General features: G+C 36.1%; 1 protein-coding gene across 1 annotated transcript; it reads right to left on the bottom strand.

Annotated features, from left to right (window-relative positions):
- Positions 1-6,870: 6,870 nt before the first annotated feature.
- On the bottom strand, positions 6,871-15,104 carry tmem30ab (transmembrane protein 30Ab). The gene is made up of 7 exons (XM_084431944.1): positions 14,632-15,104; positions 14,392-14,511; positions 13,316-13,423; positions 11,193-11,277; positions 10,963-11,103; positions 10,665-10,871; positions 6,871-8,012 (listed from the first exon to the last, which is right to left on the bottom strand). Exons 1-7 carry the CDS (start codon positions 14,872-14,874, stop codon positions 7,819-7,821), a joined length of 1,098 nt encoding a protein of 365 aa, XP_084288070.1. The 5' UTR covers positions 14,875-15,104; the 3' UTR covers positions 6,871-7,818.
- Positions 15,105-17,527: the final 2,423 nt, after the last annotated feature.

A 17,527-nucleotide genomic window follows, 5' to 3' on the forward strand; every position in this document is an offset into this window, starting at 1 on the left:
TTTTGATCAATTTAATGTATCCTTGCTGAATAAAAGTATGTTTCTCTGGAAAAAAAATCTTACTGACCCCAAAACCTTGGGTAATTGATATATGTGTGTGTGTGTGTGTGTGTGTTGAATAGACATTACATAAATGACTCATAAACACAGAATATATGACGTTTTTAATGCCATGGTTGTTTACTGACCATCAGCAGTGCATTTATACATAGCAAAGCTTCAATAGAAATGGTCCGACAGGCAAGAGAAATCTTTTTCCCATTACAGTGAAAGGCTGACCTTCTGTCTGAAGAAAGATCACATTGGTGCTGTGATTACAGGCCTGGACAGGACCGAACAGGGCCATTAGTCCCTGCTCTTCTTCTCTTGCTGCGGTCTGTTTTTCAGCGGGACACTCTGTCATTAAACCTCCAAGGTCAAGACACAAACAACACTGTACACATCACAATCTCAAAGGCTCAAAGGTCACCATGAAATCAAATGGACAATTTTTTTTTCTCATCGAAAACTGCAGTATTTATTTTAAATGATTTATCCGTGCACATCATTTTTTTTATTTTCTTTTATTCATGTTCGCTTGTAATCTTTAATCAAAACAACTTCCCCTCTCTCCTGCAGCTCATCTCTTCTCTGATGATGTGTTTACTGGCATGAGGGCGGGGCAACCTGTCACTCACATGACATCACAGCAATTATAGCAAACCATAACCATCTAATTAATTGCAGATGGACAAAATCAAGTCCAACCCAATATTTTTTCTTGTTCAAGAAGCTGTTTCACTTAGATATATATGGAAGCTTGTTTCCACCACAGAATAAAACATTTTAAAAGATAATTGCGACTTTTTATCTCACAATTGTGAGTTTACATCTCGCAATCCTTTATTTTTGTCCTTTTTTTCTTCGCAATTGCGACTTTATATCACGCAATTCTGACTTTATATCTCCCAATTGCTGTTATACAGTCATAATTACGATATAAACGTAATTCTGAGAAAAAAAGTCAGAAATTAATTTCTCGCAATTGTGAGTTTATATCTCACAATTCTGACTTTATAACACACAATTGCGAATTTATATCACACAATTCTGCAGTTTATAACACACAATTGTGACTTTATATCACGCAATTCTGTAAGATGTACAATATCGCAATTGTGAGATAAAAAGTCAGAATTGTGAGATAAAAGTCGCTATTACCTTTTTTATTTTTCATTCTGTGGCAGAAACAAGCATTTGCGTCACAATAGATTAGAGCAGTATTACAGTAGCTGAACAGCTTGTTTACCCACAGCTACTCATTTCTGTTGGAGGAGAAAATAGGACAGACAATAGAGGCACTGCTTGCCGATATTGTAGCCTACTGAGACTCAATGTGAGAAAGCCTGTAGCAGTAAACCCAAATGAAAAGAGGATGTGTTCACAAGAGAGATAGCAGCGGACATGAGGCTGTATCAGATGGTTTTTATTTTGCAAAAATCAGGCCCCGCTGGAGCTGAATTCTGATGCCTCTCTCATTAAGAAAGCAGGCGATTCGCACCAGTCACAATCTGTTACCTCTTCGTTAAAACACAGAGATGAGAACCAGGAACATTTGGGGGAACATTTGATTGGATGGATAGAAAAACATGGATCTTTGTAAGGGAGTTGTTGTTAGGATAAAAGATAAAAGGACTGACGCTGTTTCTTTTATATTACCATAGAGTTGAATTATGATAATATTATGTAATCCCTCAACTGATTCCTCTAGGGTGTTGTGGGTGGTTGCTAGGGCTAACTTATGAAATAATAGTCAGAAAAATCCTTTTTTTTTTTTTTGTATGGAACAGCCTTAAGACAAATTATTTAAAAAAAAGTTTGCAGATGTGTTTTTTTTTTTCCCCGTTGACACATCAGGTTTTTATTACTCGTATGGTGTGCATATACTCGAGGAGGGAAAAAAAATCTCAATTTTATTTAGAGGCCCAACATATGTAATTTTGTGCAGATGCTGATATTTATATGGACAAAAAGTCAAATTAAATTCTGATATCTTGTAATGTAAATCAACGAAATCGTATAACTTGTATTTCGTATTTTGATCAAAGCTCTGTCATTTTATTGTGGGGGTAAAACATATATTGCAATGCAATACAATGATGATTGAGAGATGTACGAATAAATGTTCCTCAAACGCCTATGTATCATATTTGATACATTTTAACATGATTTTTCTAAAAAAAGTATGTATGGATAATCAATTAAACCTTAGTTGCTTCCGTCCAGTAAGTGTTCATTTTAAAATATCACTAACAATATAAAAGTTATTATGTTTAATTAAAAAATCATTTGTTTTACTATCAGACGAATATAAGTAGATTTTGTACAACAGGATTTTCAGTTTTGATTATGTTAATAACTTAGAGGCCTTAGAAATTTGCATATCAAATATGATACAGTAGGCTTTATAGGGTTAAAAATCACTAATTATAAGAAAATTATTTAAAAGTCATTTGGGTCCAGACAACATTCACTGTAAAAAGTGAACAGTTGGATCAACTTAAAAAAATTACTTCAATTGGTAACACCTAAAGAAATTAAGTTTTGAAGTGAAAAACGTGATAATTTAAGTTGAGAAAACTTAATTTCTTCGATAAGTTCTCACTTTTTACAGTGTTGGACCCCATTGACTAGCATTATATAAACAAAACAAAACAAACAAAAAATATTGGGACATTTCTCAAAATAACTTCTTGCAAAAACAAAAACATTGAGACATTTCTCAAAATATCTTGCAAAAAAACAAAACAAAAACATTGAGACATTTCTCAAAATATCTTCTTGCAAAAAAAAAAAAAAAAAAAAAAAATGGAGAAATGGAGAAATTTCTCAAAACATCTTCTTGCAAAAAATAAAACAAAAACAAAACAAATAACAAAACAAAATAACAAAGCAAAAAACAAAGCAAAAAAACAAAATGTAAAAAAAAAACACAAAAAAAACAACACAAACGTTTTTCAGTTATCTTCTTTTGTTCATAAAAAAGAATTGGAAAAAAATCCAGGTCCAACACAAGTGCCAGAGTGGCACACCTGAAATCAATGCAACTGTAAGTATGGCTTGATTCTGTTGGTTTGTTACCAACACCTGATGAAGGCCAGTGGGCCGATATGCGTTGGTGTTTTAATGCTTTAGCCCTTTAAATAATAAAGGCTTTTTAACTTTTGCATCCTACTGAGTGCCTGGACCTGGATTTTTTTCCAATTCTTTTTTATGAATATTTAACCCTTCCATGAGCACCAGAGGATACAAGGGATACCAGCAGCGCTCCAGTTCCCCTTTGTCTATATCTTCTTTTGTATTCCCTTAAGAAAGAAAATCATACAGCTTTGGAATGACAGAATAAGTTAGATTTTGCATCCCAGATGTTCAGTGCTGTCTTTGAACATCACTGTATATTTAGACACAAACATGTACTCGAACACATGTCCTTCACTGTAACAAGGGAATACCCCGTGAGGGGGCGAGCCCTCTGGCAACCTCTCAGCGTTGCTCTGGGCAACATTGATTACACATTCACATGGATGGGTTTGGAGAAACAGCTAACAAAGCCCTTCTGCAATTAATTCTCATTGCGTGACAGGTCTAAAGGCAGCAAAGGCGTCCCAGTCAGGTGAGCAGTGTTTTCCTACTGCGAGTTAACCTTATCTGTCAGGAATCATTTAGACAGGGCCGTCCCATGTCACTCTAGCAACACACCAGCGCGCTCATGATGTCAATGCACTTAGCGTGAATTACACAATAAACATCCTTAAAAGAAGGATAGGCAATTTTCAGAGCGGTGTAACATCAGCAGATGAAAGATCTGACAGACAAAGGGCCCTATTTTAATGATTTAAGCGAATGCTCTAATTGCACGGCGCAGGCGCACTTAGGTCGTGTCCGAATCCACTTTTGCTAGTTTAACGACGGGAAAACTGGTCGGCACGCCCGGCACATGGTCTAAAAGAGTTGTCTTTATTCTCATGAGTAGGCCTAATTGGTGTGTTTTGGGCTTTACGTGCAATAAACCAATCAGAGTCTCATCTCCCAGTCCCTTTAAATGCTAGTTGCGCTCGCACCGTCGCTCATTCGCTATTTACATGGCGGAAATTGCAAGTGGAAAAACTGAACACTTCTCTAGCGAGGAAATGGATCTGCTCGTGTGAGAGGTTAAAGCGCGCAAGCAGACCATCTACGGGACAATCAACCATATATTTATGTACACAATATCAATCTTTTACATTGTAATCCTTTTATTTTTAATATTTGGCTAGTTTGTGTGCTGCTGTCATGTGTGTAATAAGCAGAGTTTACGCGCGTTGTGGACCCGTCTATAGGCTCACATTACTAATGCGCTCTTTAAATAACAAAAATATTGCACCATTGACTTTAGGTCAGGTTTCAGTTGTTCAATGGCGCAGTCTATTTCAGTTGCCTCAAAATAGCAACACGCAAACAACGCGCCAGAACACAAATGGGGAAAATGCATTTGCTATTTAAACAACGTGGCGCAGGACGTGAAAATGATAACTGCGTTGGGCTGAAAAAGCCTGTATAATAGCCTGCTCATAGAGACACAGCACAGACTTATGTACACATGCAAATTTTCTAAACAGACTACTTTTAAATCTTCTGGGAAGTCTCACTCTCTCTGACACCCAAGATCATTAACTGAACTTTCTAAAAAAAAAAGTGTCACTAATTGACAGGAGAACAGAGAAACAGGAACACAGCGTTCAAGTCAGGATGGTGCTCATCATTATCTCACAGCAGAACATCTCAATCGGTCCTGATGTTGTGTGTGAGGACAGCCGTGGTCTGATGGTGTGAGAGGGAGTGAAAGAGCGCTCTGGGGTTGGGAAGCAGGTTGTTACTCCAGCACTTTTCCTCTGGGCCTATTCGAGCAGCCGGTCTTTCAGTCCAACATACCAACAGCAGGAGAGAACAGATGTTGCTTCTGGTGTAATGAAGAAGCCAGAGGCTATCAGATTATGCACAGCTTTAGATGGTCCTTTTTACTGATCCAGTTTGGGTTTCATCTTTTGGTTTGAAGACTAATAAAGGAAACGAATGAATGAAAAATTGCTCTTTCAGTGCTGCTTAAGTTGTATATCTTTAATGTTATACATGCATTCACTTTCTTCAGAGTCTCATTTATCACAAAAGAAAAGGAAATATTTCTCATTTTTGATAGAAAGATGTCAAAGCAGTGCTATTTTAATTTATTCATCACATGCTTTCTTAACAGTGACTTTTTAACAATTAACTAGCCAAAAAAACAAACAAAAAAAAAACATTATATTATCATGTACTGGGGAATAACAATGAAGCATCTTTTAAAAAACGCACTCTGTCTACTTGTTTCTACGGAAGCGTATTGCATTCACTTGAGAAAAAAAAAATCTACTCTGTTTTTCTGAATTAATGAGTTAATTATCTCAGAATTACGAGATAATTTTTCATGAAAAAAAAAGTTTTTGCTGTTTTTCTGAATTAATGACTTAATTATCTCAAAATTATGAGATAATGTTTTCTTGAAATAAAAATATTTGCTCTGTTTTTCTGAATTAATGACTTAATTATCTCAGAATTATGAGATCATTTTTCATAAAAAAAATATTTTGTTCTGTTTTTCTGAATTAACGACTTAATTATCTCAGAATTCTGAGATAATTAAGTCATTAATTCAGAAAAACAGAGCAAATTTTTTTAAAATGAAAAATTATCTCATAATTCTGAGATAATTAAGTCGTTAATTCAGAAAAACAGAACAAAATATTTTTTTATGAAAAATTATCTCAGAATTCTGAGATAATTAAGTCATTAATTCAGAAAAACAGAGCAAATATTTTTATTTCAAGAAAAAATGATCTCAGAATTCTGAGATAATTAAGTCATTAATTCAGAAAAACAGAGCAAAACATTTTTATTCATGAAAAATTATCTCGTAATTCTGAGATAATTAACTTGTTAATTCAGAAAAACATAGCAAAAAAAAAAATCATGAAAAATTATCCTGTAATTCTGAGATAATTAACTCGTTAATTCAGAAAAACAGAGTAGATTTTTTTTCCTCAAGTGAATGCAATACGCTTCCGTATGTTTCTACTGTATGTACAAGTTGCAAACTATTTTCATCATTTGCAAAGGACAAATTGATCTCCATATATGGACTGAATGCAAAACAAAATTTGATTAAAATGTAAAAAGTAATTGTCATTTAATTAGTAAAATTTTGCTCTTCATAGCTCTTAATTTCTTTTTTTTTTTTTGAAAATATGATTTACTCACCATCATGTCATTCTAAACCTGTATGCTTTTTTTTTATTTGATGGAAATTTTTATATGAAAAAAAAATAAAATATATATATATATTCATTCTAGGTTTAACTAAACTTTCTAAATTGTTTATTGTAGCGTTGCACTGTAAAAATGTATCAGTTGACTTAACTAAAAAAAGTGATGTAACCGTCGCTTTAAAATTAAATGATAAACTTAATGTGTACTTAAAAAAATTAAGTTATGTGAACTTGACAACACCACATAACTTATATATTTTTTCCAATTACGCATGAAGTTTATTTACTTAATTTTAATGTAATGGGTTTACTCACTTTTTTTAGGTTGTCAACTGATCACTTTTTACAGTGTGGGTTGAGACTGTCAATTGCTTAGAAATAAAATAAATTCAATTAAACTTCCTGTTACAAGAGGATTAAAAAGTGTTTTTTTCCTGTACTGATTTAACATGTTAATTCAGTCTTCAACTTGTCTTCATTTGGCAATGCCTCCAGCAGATAAAGAATGCAATGTTTACTTAACACATAATAATGAGAAATTCTCAGGAAGTTCAGTAATTAGACATTTTATTCGTCCAACAGCGCAGCACACACTCCTAAAAACTGACCAAAAATGTATGGCTTGTCACATTCTAAAGTGCTTATTTGTTAGAGGCAGACATGCTTAAAACATAACAACACTTAAAAAAAGACACGACAGCCAAAATGAGCCCAAGACTGTTTCAATTAAATAGACACAGAATTAAACATTTGGTCCTTGTTGCAAGCCTTGAAGTACACACAGCAAAGAGCATAAACATCTCCAGAAAACAATAAGAATGTAACAGTCCTCAAAAATTTGATGTAGTTGTCAATGATCCCTACCATAATCTGGCACTATATAGAAGCTCGGAAATAAACAGATTCAGTATTTGACTTTATGAACCTCAGAGGAAAAGTGAAACTATTCTTTTTATATTAAACTTAAAACATAAAGTAGTCATATTACATTGCCCTGTTTAAACATCACTTTTGGTGATCTTTTTCACTTTTTCATTTTTTATGAAATACAAATATACATTCATTTAATTTATACAACTTTGACTTTGCATTGGCTCTATCTTGGAATATGTATGGAAGCTTGTTTCCACCAGGAAATAAAATAGGTAATTGCGACATTTTACAGTTTATATCTCTAAGTCTGAATTAAGAGATAAAAATTGCAATAACCGTTTTAATTATGTGGTGGACCAAGCTTCCATAAATATCACGCTAACCTCAGGCTTAAACAGACATGTGCAAATAAATGGTCAAATCATGCTTGAAATGAACCATCAACCATCATCGGAAAGAATAAAAATTTAAAAATAAAACTTTGAAGTGGACACAACATCTTTATCTTGAGAAATAAATAAGCTGAACATCAAGTGGTCAAATGCTGTCTTGCACAATTAAAATGATAAACTGGAATCGAAGCATGCCATTCAAATGCCTGACAGAACGCATGCACTCCACAAGCTTAACTGGAAATATCAGAGCTGTTGTTGCGGTTCCCGTATTTGTGATGAATGAAGAGGAGCACCACGCCGAGGAAGAAGCAGATGGAGCCCACCGTTATGTAGGCGATGCCCAAGAAGGGGTTTTTCCCTCCCATCCAGGAGATGGTGCTGAGGATCATACGCTTGCGGCCCTCAAAGCTGCGGACGGGGTAGTCTGAGGGGCAAGTGGTTGAGGAAACAATGTCAATTTAGAAGTTATTAAAGACCCCCTGTGGTGAAAATCAAGTTTTTAATGTTGTTTACATGTCGAGTGGGGATCAGGTAGCTATTCTGAGCTGGTGTGAGTGAGTGGAGGCGGGGCTAATTTGCATATTCATGAGTCCACGCATACTAAATGAAGCAAGGGTGTGAAGTTACATTCAAGCTATTTTAAGGCATGAAGAAAATATTTTCACAGGAAAAAAAACATTTAAATATGCAATTTTGATTATCAAAGATGAGTTTTAAGGGATAACATTACTGACTGCAAGGGAAAAAATAAATATATTATACTTGACACTGTTGGCCAAATAAACTAACGGATTTACTAAAGACACAGTGAAAAATTAGCGCTGAAAAGGCGTGAACAGGGTTATTTTTGTGGCTGACCTTATTATGCATTTGTAGGAGTTTCCCTTTCAGATGGAAAATTTATCAGAGGAAAGTATTTAATTGACTCATGCAAGGTGATTTACTAAGGTTTGCGCTCGGCAATTTACTGGTATTTGCACCATTATTTACCGCCCAAAAAAACATTGTTGCTATGTTCTTTAATTTGCGTGTCGTCAGTGGATCACGCGCTGAACTTTACACTCCCATCTGCGCTTTTGTGGAATCGTGCTCTCAAGCTAATTTGCCCTGTTTAGTAAATCTGGACCCTTGTGTGTTGTTAAAGGGATACTCCACTTTTTTTGGAAATAGGCTCATTTTACAACTCCCCCAGAGTTAAACAGTTGAGTTTTACCGTTTTCTAATCCATTCAGCTGATCTCCGGGTCTGGCGGTACCACTTTTAGCATAGCTTAGCATAGATCATTGAATCGGACAAGACCATTAGCATCTCTCTAAAAAATATATTTCCTATTTAAAACTTGACTCTTCTGTAGTTACATCGTTACAAAATGAAAAGTTGCGATTTTCTAGGCTGATATGGCTAGGAACTATACTCTCATTCCTGCGTAATAATCAAGAAACTTTGCTGCCGTACCATGGGTATAGCAGGCGTAATGATATGACGCAGCGCCTGAAAATAGTCCCCAGCTCACGTTGGAAGTTACCGAGCTGGGGACTATTTTCAGGCGCTGCGTCATATCATTACGCCTGCTGCACTCATGGTATGGCAGCAAAGTTTCTTGATTATTACGCAGGAATGAGAGTATAGTTCCTAGCCATATCAGCCTAGAAAATCGCAACTTTACATTTTCCGTCGGTCTTAGTACACGATGTAACTACAGAAGAGTCAAGTTTTAAATAGGAAAAATATCGAAACTCTTTGGTCATTTTTTTGCGAGAGATGCTAATGGTCTAGTCCGATTCAATGATCTATGCTAAGCTATGCTAAAAGTGGTACCGCCAGACCTGGAGATCGGCTGAATGGATTCGAAAACGGTAAAACTCAACTGTTTAACTCTGGGGGAGTTGTAAAATGAGCCTATTTCCAAAAAAAGTGGAGTATCTCTTTAATATTTGGAGGTGAAATACTGGGTGTCACAATACAATCATCCAGTGTGTGCAAATTTAACAATGCATTTTCTGTATATGCGATGTATGATTTGTAAATTGCATTTTTAGAACTGAACTAATTTGTTTAAGAACTGGTACAGTTATTGTGGCATAAAATGAATCCCTCCCTCATTTAAAACACTTGAAGTTATTAATTTATTTCATTAATCAGTTTTCTTTTTTTTAAACCTTTTTAATAAATAAATTCAAACACATAAAACAGTTTGTGTTATCACTCTCTATTGTTCATGGAATTCCTATGCCATTTTTAAATGGTTCTTGCATTAAATATTTGAATTACTAGTCAACAATAGCGGTTATGATTTCACGGATGGCAAAAAATATATATAGATTTTTTTCGATTTCAGAGCAAATATACATTATTATTTAAAAGTTTGGGGTCAGGAAGATGTTTTTGGAAGAAGTCTCTTATACTCACCAAGGCTGCATTTATTTGATCAAAAACACAGTAAAACAGTAATATTGTGAAATATTACAATTTACAGTAACTGTTTTCTATTTGAATACATTTTAAAATATAATTTATTCCCGTGATGGTAAAGCTGTATTTTCAGCATCATTACTCCAGTCTTCAGTGTCACATGATCCTTCAAAAATCATTCTAATATGATGATTTGATGCTCAAGAAACATTTATTATTATCAGTGTTGAAAACAAGCGTGCTGCTTAATATAGAACATTATTTAAAATAAAATTAAAATCTTCTGTAAGATCATAAATATCTTTTCTGTCATTTTTGATCAATTTAATGCATCCTTGCTGAATAAATGTATTAATTTAATTCAAAAGAAAAATCTTTCTAACCCCAAACTTTTGAACGGTAGTGTATACTACTTACCAAAGTCAAAGACCGATAGTGAAAATGCTTAATTTTAATTGAAAATAATAATTTGAATTACAAATAATATGATTAGCCTAGCAATTTGAATGAAAAGCTATCGGAGTATGATTTGATAATGTTGATCTCGTGCAGAATCAGAAATATTTCGTTCATTTTACTGTACATATTCCTTACACACACACACACTGTTAGCTATCTCTCTCTGCAGAGCTTCACGTTGTAAAGGTAAGCAATGCAAGGATACTGTAGGTGACTTCCAGGGTGTAGTTTCCTCTAGGCAGTGTGGGTGTCATGTTGTTCTTCTTCTGAATGATGCGGTAGAGCTTTCTGAAGGTGGGGAGGGCAGCCGTACGCATCCATACAATGAAATCCTCATTTATGAAGCCGTTGTTTTCTGAGTCAGTGTCTAGCTCATAAACAGGCTTGAGCCAGTTGACCGGCTTTGCGGTGTCTGGAAGATGAGGAGAGTTTTAGTTCGAGATATGGGAAAACATTTGCCAATTCATCACAGTAAACATGTAAGTCCATATATAGAATTATACCTCTAAAAACAGCAGTAAGATTACTGCCAGCAGGATTTCTGAACTTCACGTGTTTGTCCGTCCACCATGCGATCCCTTTTTTGATCAGTGGAATTGTTTTTTTTGTTCCATTGGGATCAATGTAAAACAAGTCTAATGTGTCTGAAGCAAAGAGTGAAAGAGACAATCGATATTAGAACTCTTGAGGAAACGGTCTCGCACGATGGCAAGTATTCAGACCCAGGTCTTACCATTAAACATGCTGTTAGCAATGGCTCCACACGGGGCTATTGGCTTTTCATTAACGCGGTACGGCTCACATTCTTTGCTTGGATCCTGAAATATATAAGATACGCTTTGAGCTTCATATATAACATACAATCAAGTACGTCTTTTATTCAGGAAGCAGTAGACTTGTTGTAACAGGTGACAGCCGTTTAAAGTTCATTAAAAGCGACAAGGTCTCTCGGTGATTGACAGGACTATAATAGGTGTGGAGATGTTTTAAACCCATGATGACAAACCCTGCTCTCATGCTGCACTTGTTGACATAGTGTTGACATCTGTCAGCGCCGGCGAAGCATACTATGCTGTCAAACACGTCAGACAGCTGAGCTCAAAACTAGGAGAACTATTTAGTTTCTATTTGCTTCGTCATTAAAACTAGGGCTGTCTATATATCATTAAACTGAAAGACAGAGTGTCAATAGATAGATAGTGTAATAGATGTTAAAAAATGCTGCCTCCACAGGAAGCATTCGGAAGTAGGAAGGCAACAGGGCACGTCCGAATCCAATGATCACGTCACATCCTTTCTACCGAGATCCCTTCATCTGAGTAGGGCTGGGTATCGTTCAAAAAATTTCGATACCAATACCGATACCGATACCTTGATTTCGATACCGGTTCCTGATCGATACTTTTTTCGATACCAATTTTATGAAATCCATTTTAACAAGATTATAACACATTACCTCAGAAAAACTTTGGTTTTATTTTTTCAGTTTGACTCATGCTCCTTAGTCAGTGCACAAAGGAACAAAAAAAGCCCAAAGGAACAAAATATTCCTTATACATATACATAAGGTACAAAATATTTTTTTATAAAGAGCTCATGCTCACCAAAGCTGAATTTATTTCATCAAAAATACAGTAAAACTTGTAATATTGTGGAATAGTATTACAATTTAAATCTTATTTGAATATATTTCAAAATGTAATTTATTCCTGTGTTGTCAACGCTGAAATATGAAAACAGTTTTTGGAAGGTCATTTTTGATCACTTTAACGCATGCTTACTGAAAAAAAATTCTGACCAACACGTTTTTGAACGGCAGTGTACATTCAGTAGGTCATTATTGCAATATAAACACAGTCAGAGTGATCAACAAGGTATCTCTTCATTTACCAGTCGAAGACGCAGCAACTTTCTGCTCTTATGTTTACTCCGTGCACTGTCAAGGGCTTCATCATATCTGTCGCGGTACCGTCTTTGCAGCCATTATTTTACCACAAATACTGCATCGCACGCTGTTGGCATCGAGCCTGGAGAAATGTAGCCACACTTTTGATCGACTTTTCCACATCTTTAGGGTATTGTGAGTGTGTGTGCTTGCGTGTCATTGAGTATGTGCGCGAGTTTGTGTGTGTGTGCTCGCGTCCATAGGCTCGCGTCTCATGAGAATGTGCGTGGACAGTTTGTGTGCGCGCGCGCGTCTCATAAGAGTATGTGCGGAGAGTTCCGCGCCTCTCGTGTGTGTAGAGTTTGCGTGTATGTGCGTGAGCGAATTTAGGCGTATCGTTGTGAATTTCATATGTATTTGTTTGAGCACTGACGTTGACGAGTTAACCCCTTAGGTATCGAAATCTGGTACCGAAAAACAAGTCATTTTTCGATACTCGATAGTATCGAGGCAATTCGGTCGGTACCTAAAAAGTATCGAACTCGGTACCCAGCCCTACATCTGAGTGATTTTTGTAGGCAGCGGCATAGATGTGTCATTCGCTGCCTATTAGGCTATAGCCCACAATCCTGTGCGTTCGGTTCCATAACAGTTAAACTAAAAAAATACGGATGTCATTTGAAAGTTGTGTTTAGTGGTCAGTTTGAGTGTAAAATTTACATTTTTGGGTAACTTTTTCCACTTTTGATATAATTTCTAGTGAGAACTTAGTATCGCAGTAATTCAATATTTGCTTAGTTATCACCAAAGGTCTATGCTGCCTCAGAAGTCTGTCCGAAATCAGTTTCGTAAGATACCTTCATGCGCAAACACAGCCTGCAAAGTCATTGCCTGAATGGGCAGCGAGGCAACAATAGTATAGATCTGTATCTGTGTAGATATATAGTGTTACAGATTCAAACACGCAATACCTTAAGTGAGTTAAGGTCTCCATTGAGTTGGCTGTCATCTCTGGACTTCACATACCGTCGATGGTTTTGGTAGAAATTTGAGAGGCCATAGTACATGAAGACATTACTCTGAGGACAGAAAGTTAGAGTCGTGAACTGGCATTGTTGTGAAAGCTCATCAATTAACCCACCAGTAAAATATCTTCTATAAATAACTAAACTGAGAACCTTTGGATTTAAAATGCGTGTCAGATGTTATCAGACACAAGGCCTTTCGTTTCCTCATAGTACAACTAAAAGTGACTGATGAAACTACTAACAAAAGTACTATGGTACTATGTTTCTACATAATGACCAAAACCATGTAGCAATGAATATGATGATAATTAATACCTATCAAAGAGTGAGAGACCTCCAATTTATTAGCCGCAATGAGTAAATAACTAAAAGAGTAACAGTGTAGTAAACGGTTTAACTATTTGTGCTACAAACCAGTGTTTTTATGAGTACTTTAATAAATTAAAACAATATGGTAATAAATAACAGTTTGCAATATCAAGTAGCATAACAGACTGTTTTTGTGCAGCTAAAAAAACACTGGAAGCAGCTGACACCAGAAACCTTGTACACAAGTTAAAAATAGCCTAATTTTAATATGCAAAAGCTTGAATGATTTGAGACATGAGAGGTAGAAGATGGTAGAAGGCTTCAGAACACATGGAATATATAATATAGAACACAAGTCATCACAAGTATGTTAAGACACTTTTGAGCAGTAGTTGTTGTTGCGTTTTTGTCCTTTTAACACTTCGACATTCAATGGCCACTAAAAAGTTTCATTGTATGGGGGGTAAAAAACTGAGCATGGGTCCTTCTTCAACTTTAATGCACGTTTATGTTCCAGCCAGTTGATGGTTTTTGGGTTATTTTCAGTTTTCAGGTACTATTTACACTTCTGGCTGTTGCTTCATATGTCAGGCTTTAATAAAGGGTTGTCACAACATTGAGAGTGAGTAAAAGACAAAACGTTTATTTTGACTACACCATCCCTTGAAAAGGAATGCAGCACAATGGGCAGGTCACAAACACTCACTAACCTCGAAAGGTTGGTCGAGAAAGAAGGACAGGACACATTTGCATGGAGTCGTGCTGTTCCAGCTGAAGTTTTGAGAGCAGTTAAAACACGGGCTGGAGTTGTCAGTCCCGGTATATTCAATCTGTAAACCAGAGAAACATGCGGTTACATACATAGACCTCACGACGTCCGAGTGAACAGTAGACGTCTTAGTGTTTGTTAGTAAAATGACACTAGCAGCTACACGCAAACAGACTCAAACCTCGATCTCTTTGATGTTGTTGGACGTCACGAAGAGGCCGATTCCTATGGGAATGAAGATGAGGCCGATGACGAAGAATGCGGGCAACACGGTCCCCGCGGTCAAGATGGGCTGCCAGGCCGGCAAGCGCTGCTGTTTGAAGGCGGTGTTGTCGGGCTTTCTGGTCCGGATGGCGGTTCCGCCGAGCCCCGCGGATCCGGAGAGATGACCGTCTTCCTCTTTCGCGTTGTAGCTGGCCGCCATAATCGCCGTAATTACCAGCTCACAGCTCCAGTATTTGTGTTATAAAACACACGATTCCTCTATTATAGACACGTAATTATTATAAAAGTGTTTTATATGTCCGCTGCAGTGGATTATCTTCACTGCGGCCTTCTCTCCAGGTTGTATGGGAAACTAAGTTGCTTGTTTTGTTTGAGGCGGTGCAGTGCTACAGGAAGTGTCAGCTTGTGTGATTCGCGAATCTTGTATATGATCCGGTTCATTTGATTCAGTTGAACTGATTTGCGAAATAGCTTTTGAATCACTGAGCTGAAATTAGTGTCAGAGTGTACTTAAGGTTGATTGTACTTTAAGGCAGCAACTTTTTTTTTTACCATGAGTTGGGTAAAATTCTATTGAATGAGAGACTACATTAAATATATTTTTGTGTTCCAATGTGCTCAAGTAGCAAAAGAAAAACGTTCAATTATTTTATTTTTTTTTTGTAATTTGATGCAAAGGCATATACTAAGTATAGTGTTATAAATATACATACAACTTTGCAGGATTTAAAACAAGTCATCACAGTGTGTGAAAAGGTTCCATTGAGTGATAAAAAGATTTTACTAAATAAATATATTAATAACAGTTAACATGTTAACTTAAGATATTAATTAAACTCAAATATTACATGTAGCCTATGTGAACTCCATCATTTTAAAAACATTTACAACATAATATTACTTTTTTTAATTCTGTTTAGACTTTTAAGTCAGACATCATAAAATCAATTGGATTTATGTTTAATAATGTTTAATAACAGCAGGTGAAGAACAAATGAACGAACAACAAAAATGTCAAAACACAAAGTAGATTTTGGTTAATATTTAATTATACATTTTCAGATCATATTCAGCTCAATAAATGTCTCTGGCTAGAAATCATTATTAGACAGCGTTTACAAGAAATCAAATCAAACCTCGAAGATTTCACGTAGGCTATAGGCTATGTGCAAATTTTCAGTCCTGAATATATACTGTAAGTGCAAAACGTGATCAGTTGACAACTTAAAAAAAGTGATTCATCTCGTAATTGAAAAAAAAAAAAATGAAGTGGAATTGTCAAGTTCACAAAACGTTTTTTTTTTTTTTTTTTATTAGTAGGCCTATGCATGAAGTTTATTAATTAATAGTTTTAAGGCAACAGGTTTCCTCACTTGTTTAAGTTAAGTCAACTAAACACTTTTTTACAGTGAACCTGTTACTGATGAACGTGATGATTAAAGGAATTGGTGAATCAGTTTTTTTAAATGGTTTACTGAACCGAACCGATTCGTTCAAATGAATCAGACATCTGTCAGGCGTCATACCACATGACGCCACCACACAGAAACGTTAGCAGCGAATTAAAAAGAAATAGTATTAGAATTGTATATACTTTTATAACAAACCAATTGTTACATATCTACCTTTATTATTGTTGTTTTATAAAAAAAAAAAAAAAGCTGCTCAAAACACATATTTCAAACTAATTAAAGAAATGCAGCATGTAAAGCAAATATACGGTTTTTTTTTTTTTTGAAGTGTTTACTAATGGCCGTTATGGCATTATTCTGTGGTGTAATACATCTTTTTTTTTTACCTTCATGCAATATTCACAACCACCTGTGTTTATCTCTCTCTTAAATACACATTTTATTAAACGTATAATATGTTTTATAATTTTATATCAGAAATTCTGCACATTATTTTCACACTAGTAGCGACATTTAGATAGGCTACTCCTCTCTAAAGAGAGGCTACTGCCTCTATTGTGTAACAGTTACGTGTGGAATTTCTATAAATTCTATAAATATGCAAATATTCTAGCAAACAAACAGTTCTAATAATCAATGTGTTGGATGCAGGAGAAATGGGCAGCAATAAAGATCGACTTTGACAAGTGCCAAATTGTTATAGCAAGGTGATGGGTCGGAGTATCTCTGAAATGGCGAGGCTTGTGGGTTGATCCCAGTCAGCAGTGGTGAGAATTTACCAACAGAGTCCGAGGAGGGACAAACCACAAACCGGCAACAGGGTGTTGGGCGTCCAAGGCTCATCGATGCATGAGGGCAATGAATGCTATTCTGTCTGGTCCGAGCCAACAGAAGGTCTACTGAGGCACAAGTCACACACAATTTTAATGATGGGTATGGGAGGAATGTGTCACACACACATTGATTCACACTCTGCTGCATATGCTGCAGACCAATCAGATTGTTGACCTATGTTGACCCTGTTCGGCATCTATAATGGACACATGAGCTTCAGAATTGAATGTGTCTGAAGTGTGATGCTTTGCTGGGACACCCTGAGTCCAGGTACACCCCTTCATGAGACTGGTGTTCCCTGGTGGAAGTGGCCTGTTTCAGCAGGACAATACACCCTGACACACTACACATTGTTCAGGAATGGTTTGAGGAACATGATGTAGAGTTCAGGGTGTTGACCAAGCCTCCAAATTCCCCAGATCACAATCCAATTGAGAATGATCCATGGCTCCACCTCACAACCCACAGGACTTGAAGGATCTACTACTAATGTCTTGGTGACAGATACACTACAGGACACCTTCAGTGGTTTTGTAGAGTCCATGCCTCGGCGGGTCGGTGCTGTTTTAGAAGCACGCAGAGGACCAACAGCATATTAGGCAGGTG

Source organism: Rutilus rutilus, assembly GCF_951802725.1.
Source record: "Rutilus rutilus genome assembly, chromosome: 15".
In the NCBI taxonomy this organism is placed as follows: domain Eukaryota; kingdom Metazoa; phylum Chordata; class Actinopteri; order Cypriniformes; family Leuciscidae; genus Rutilus; species Rutilus rutilus.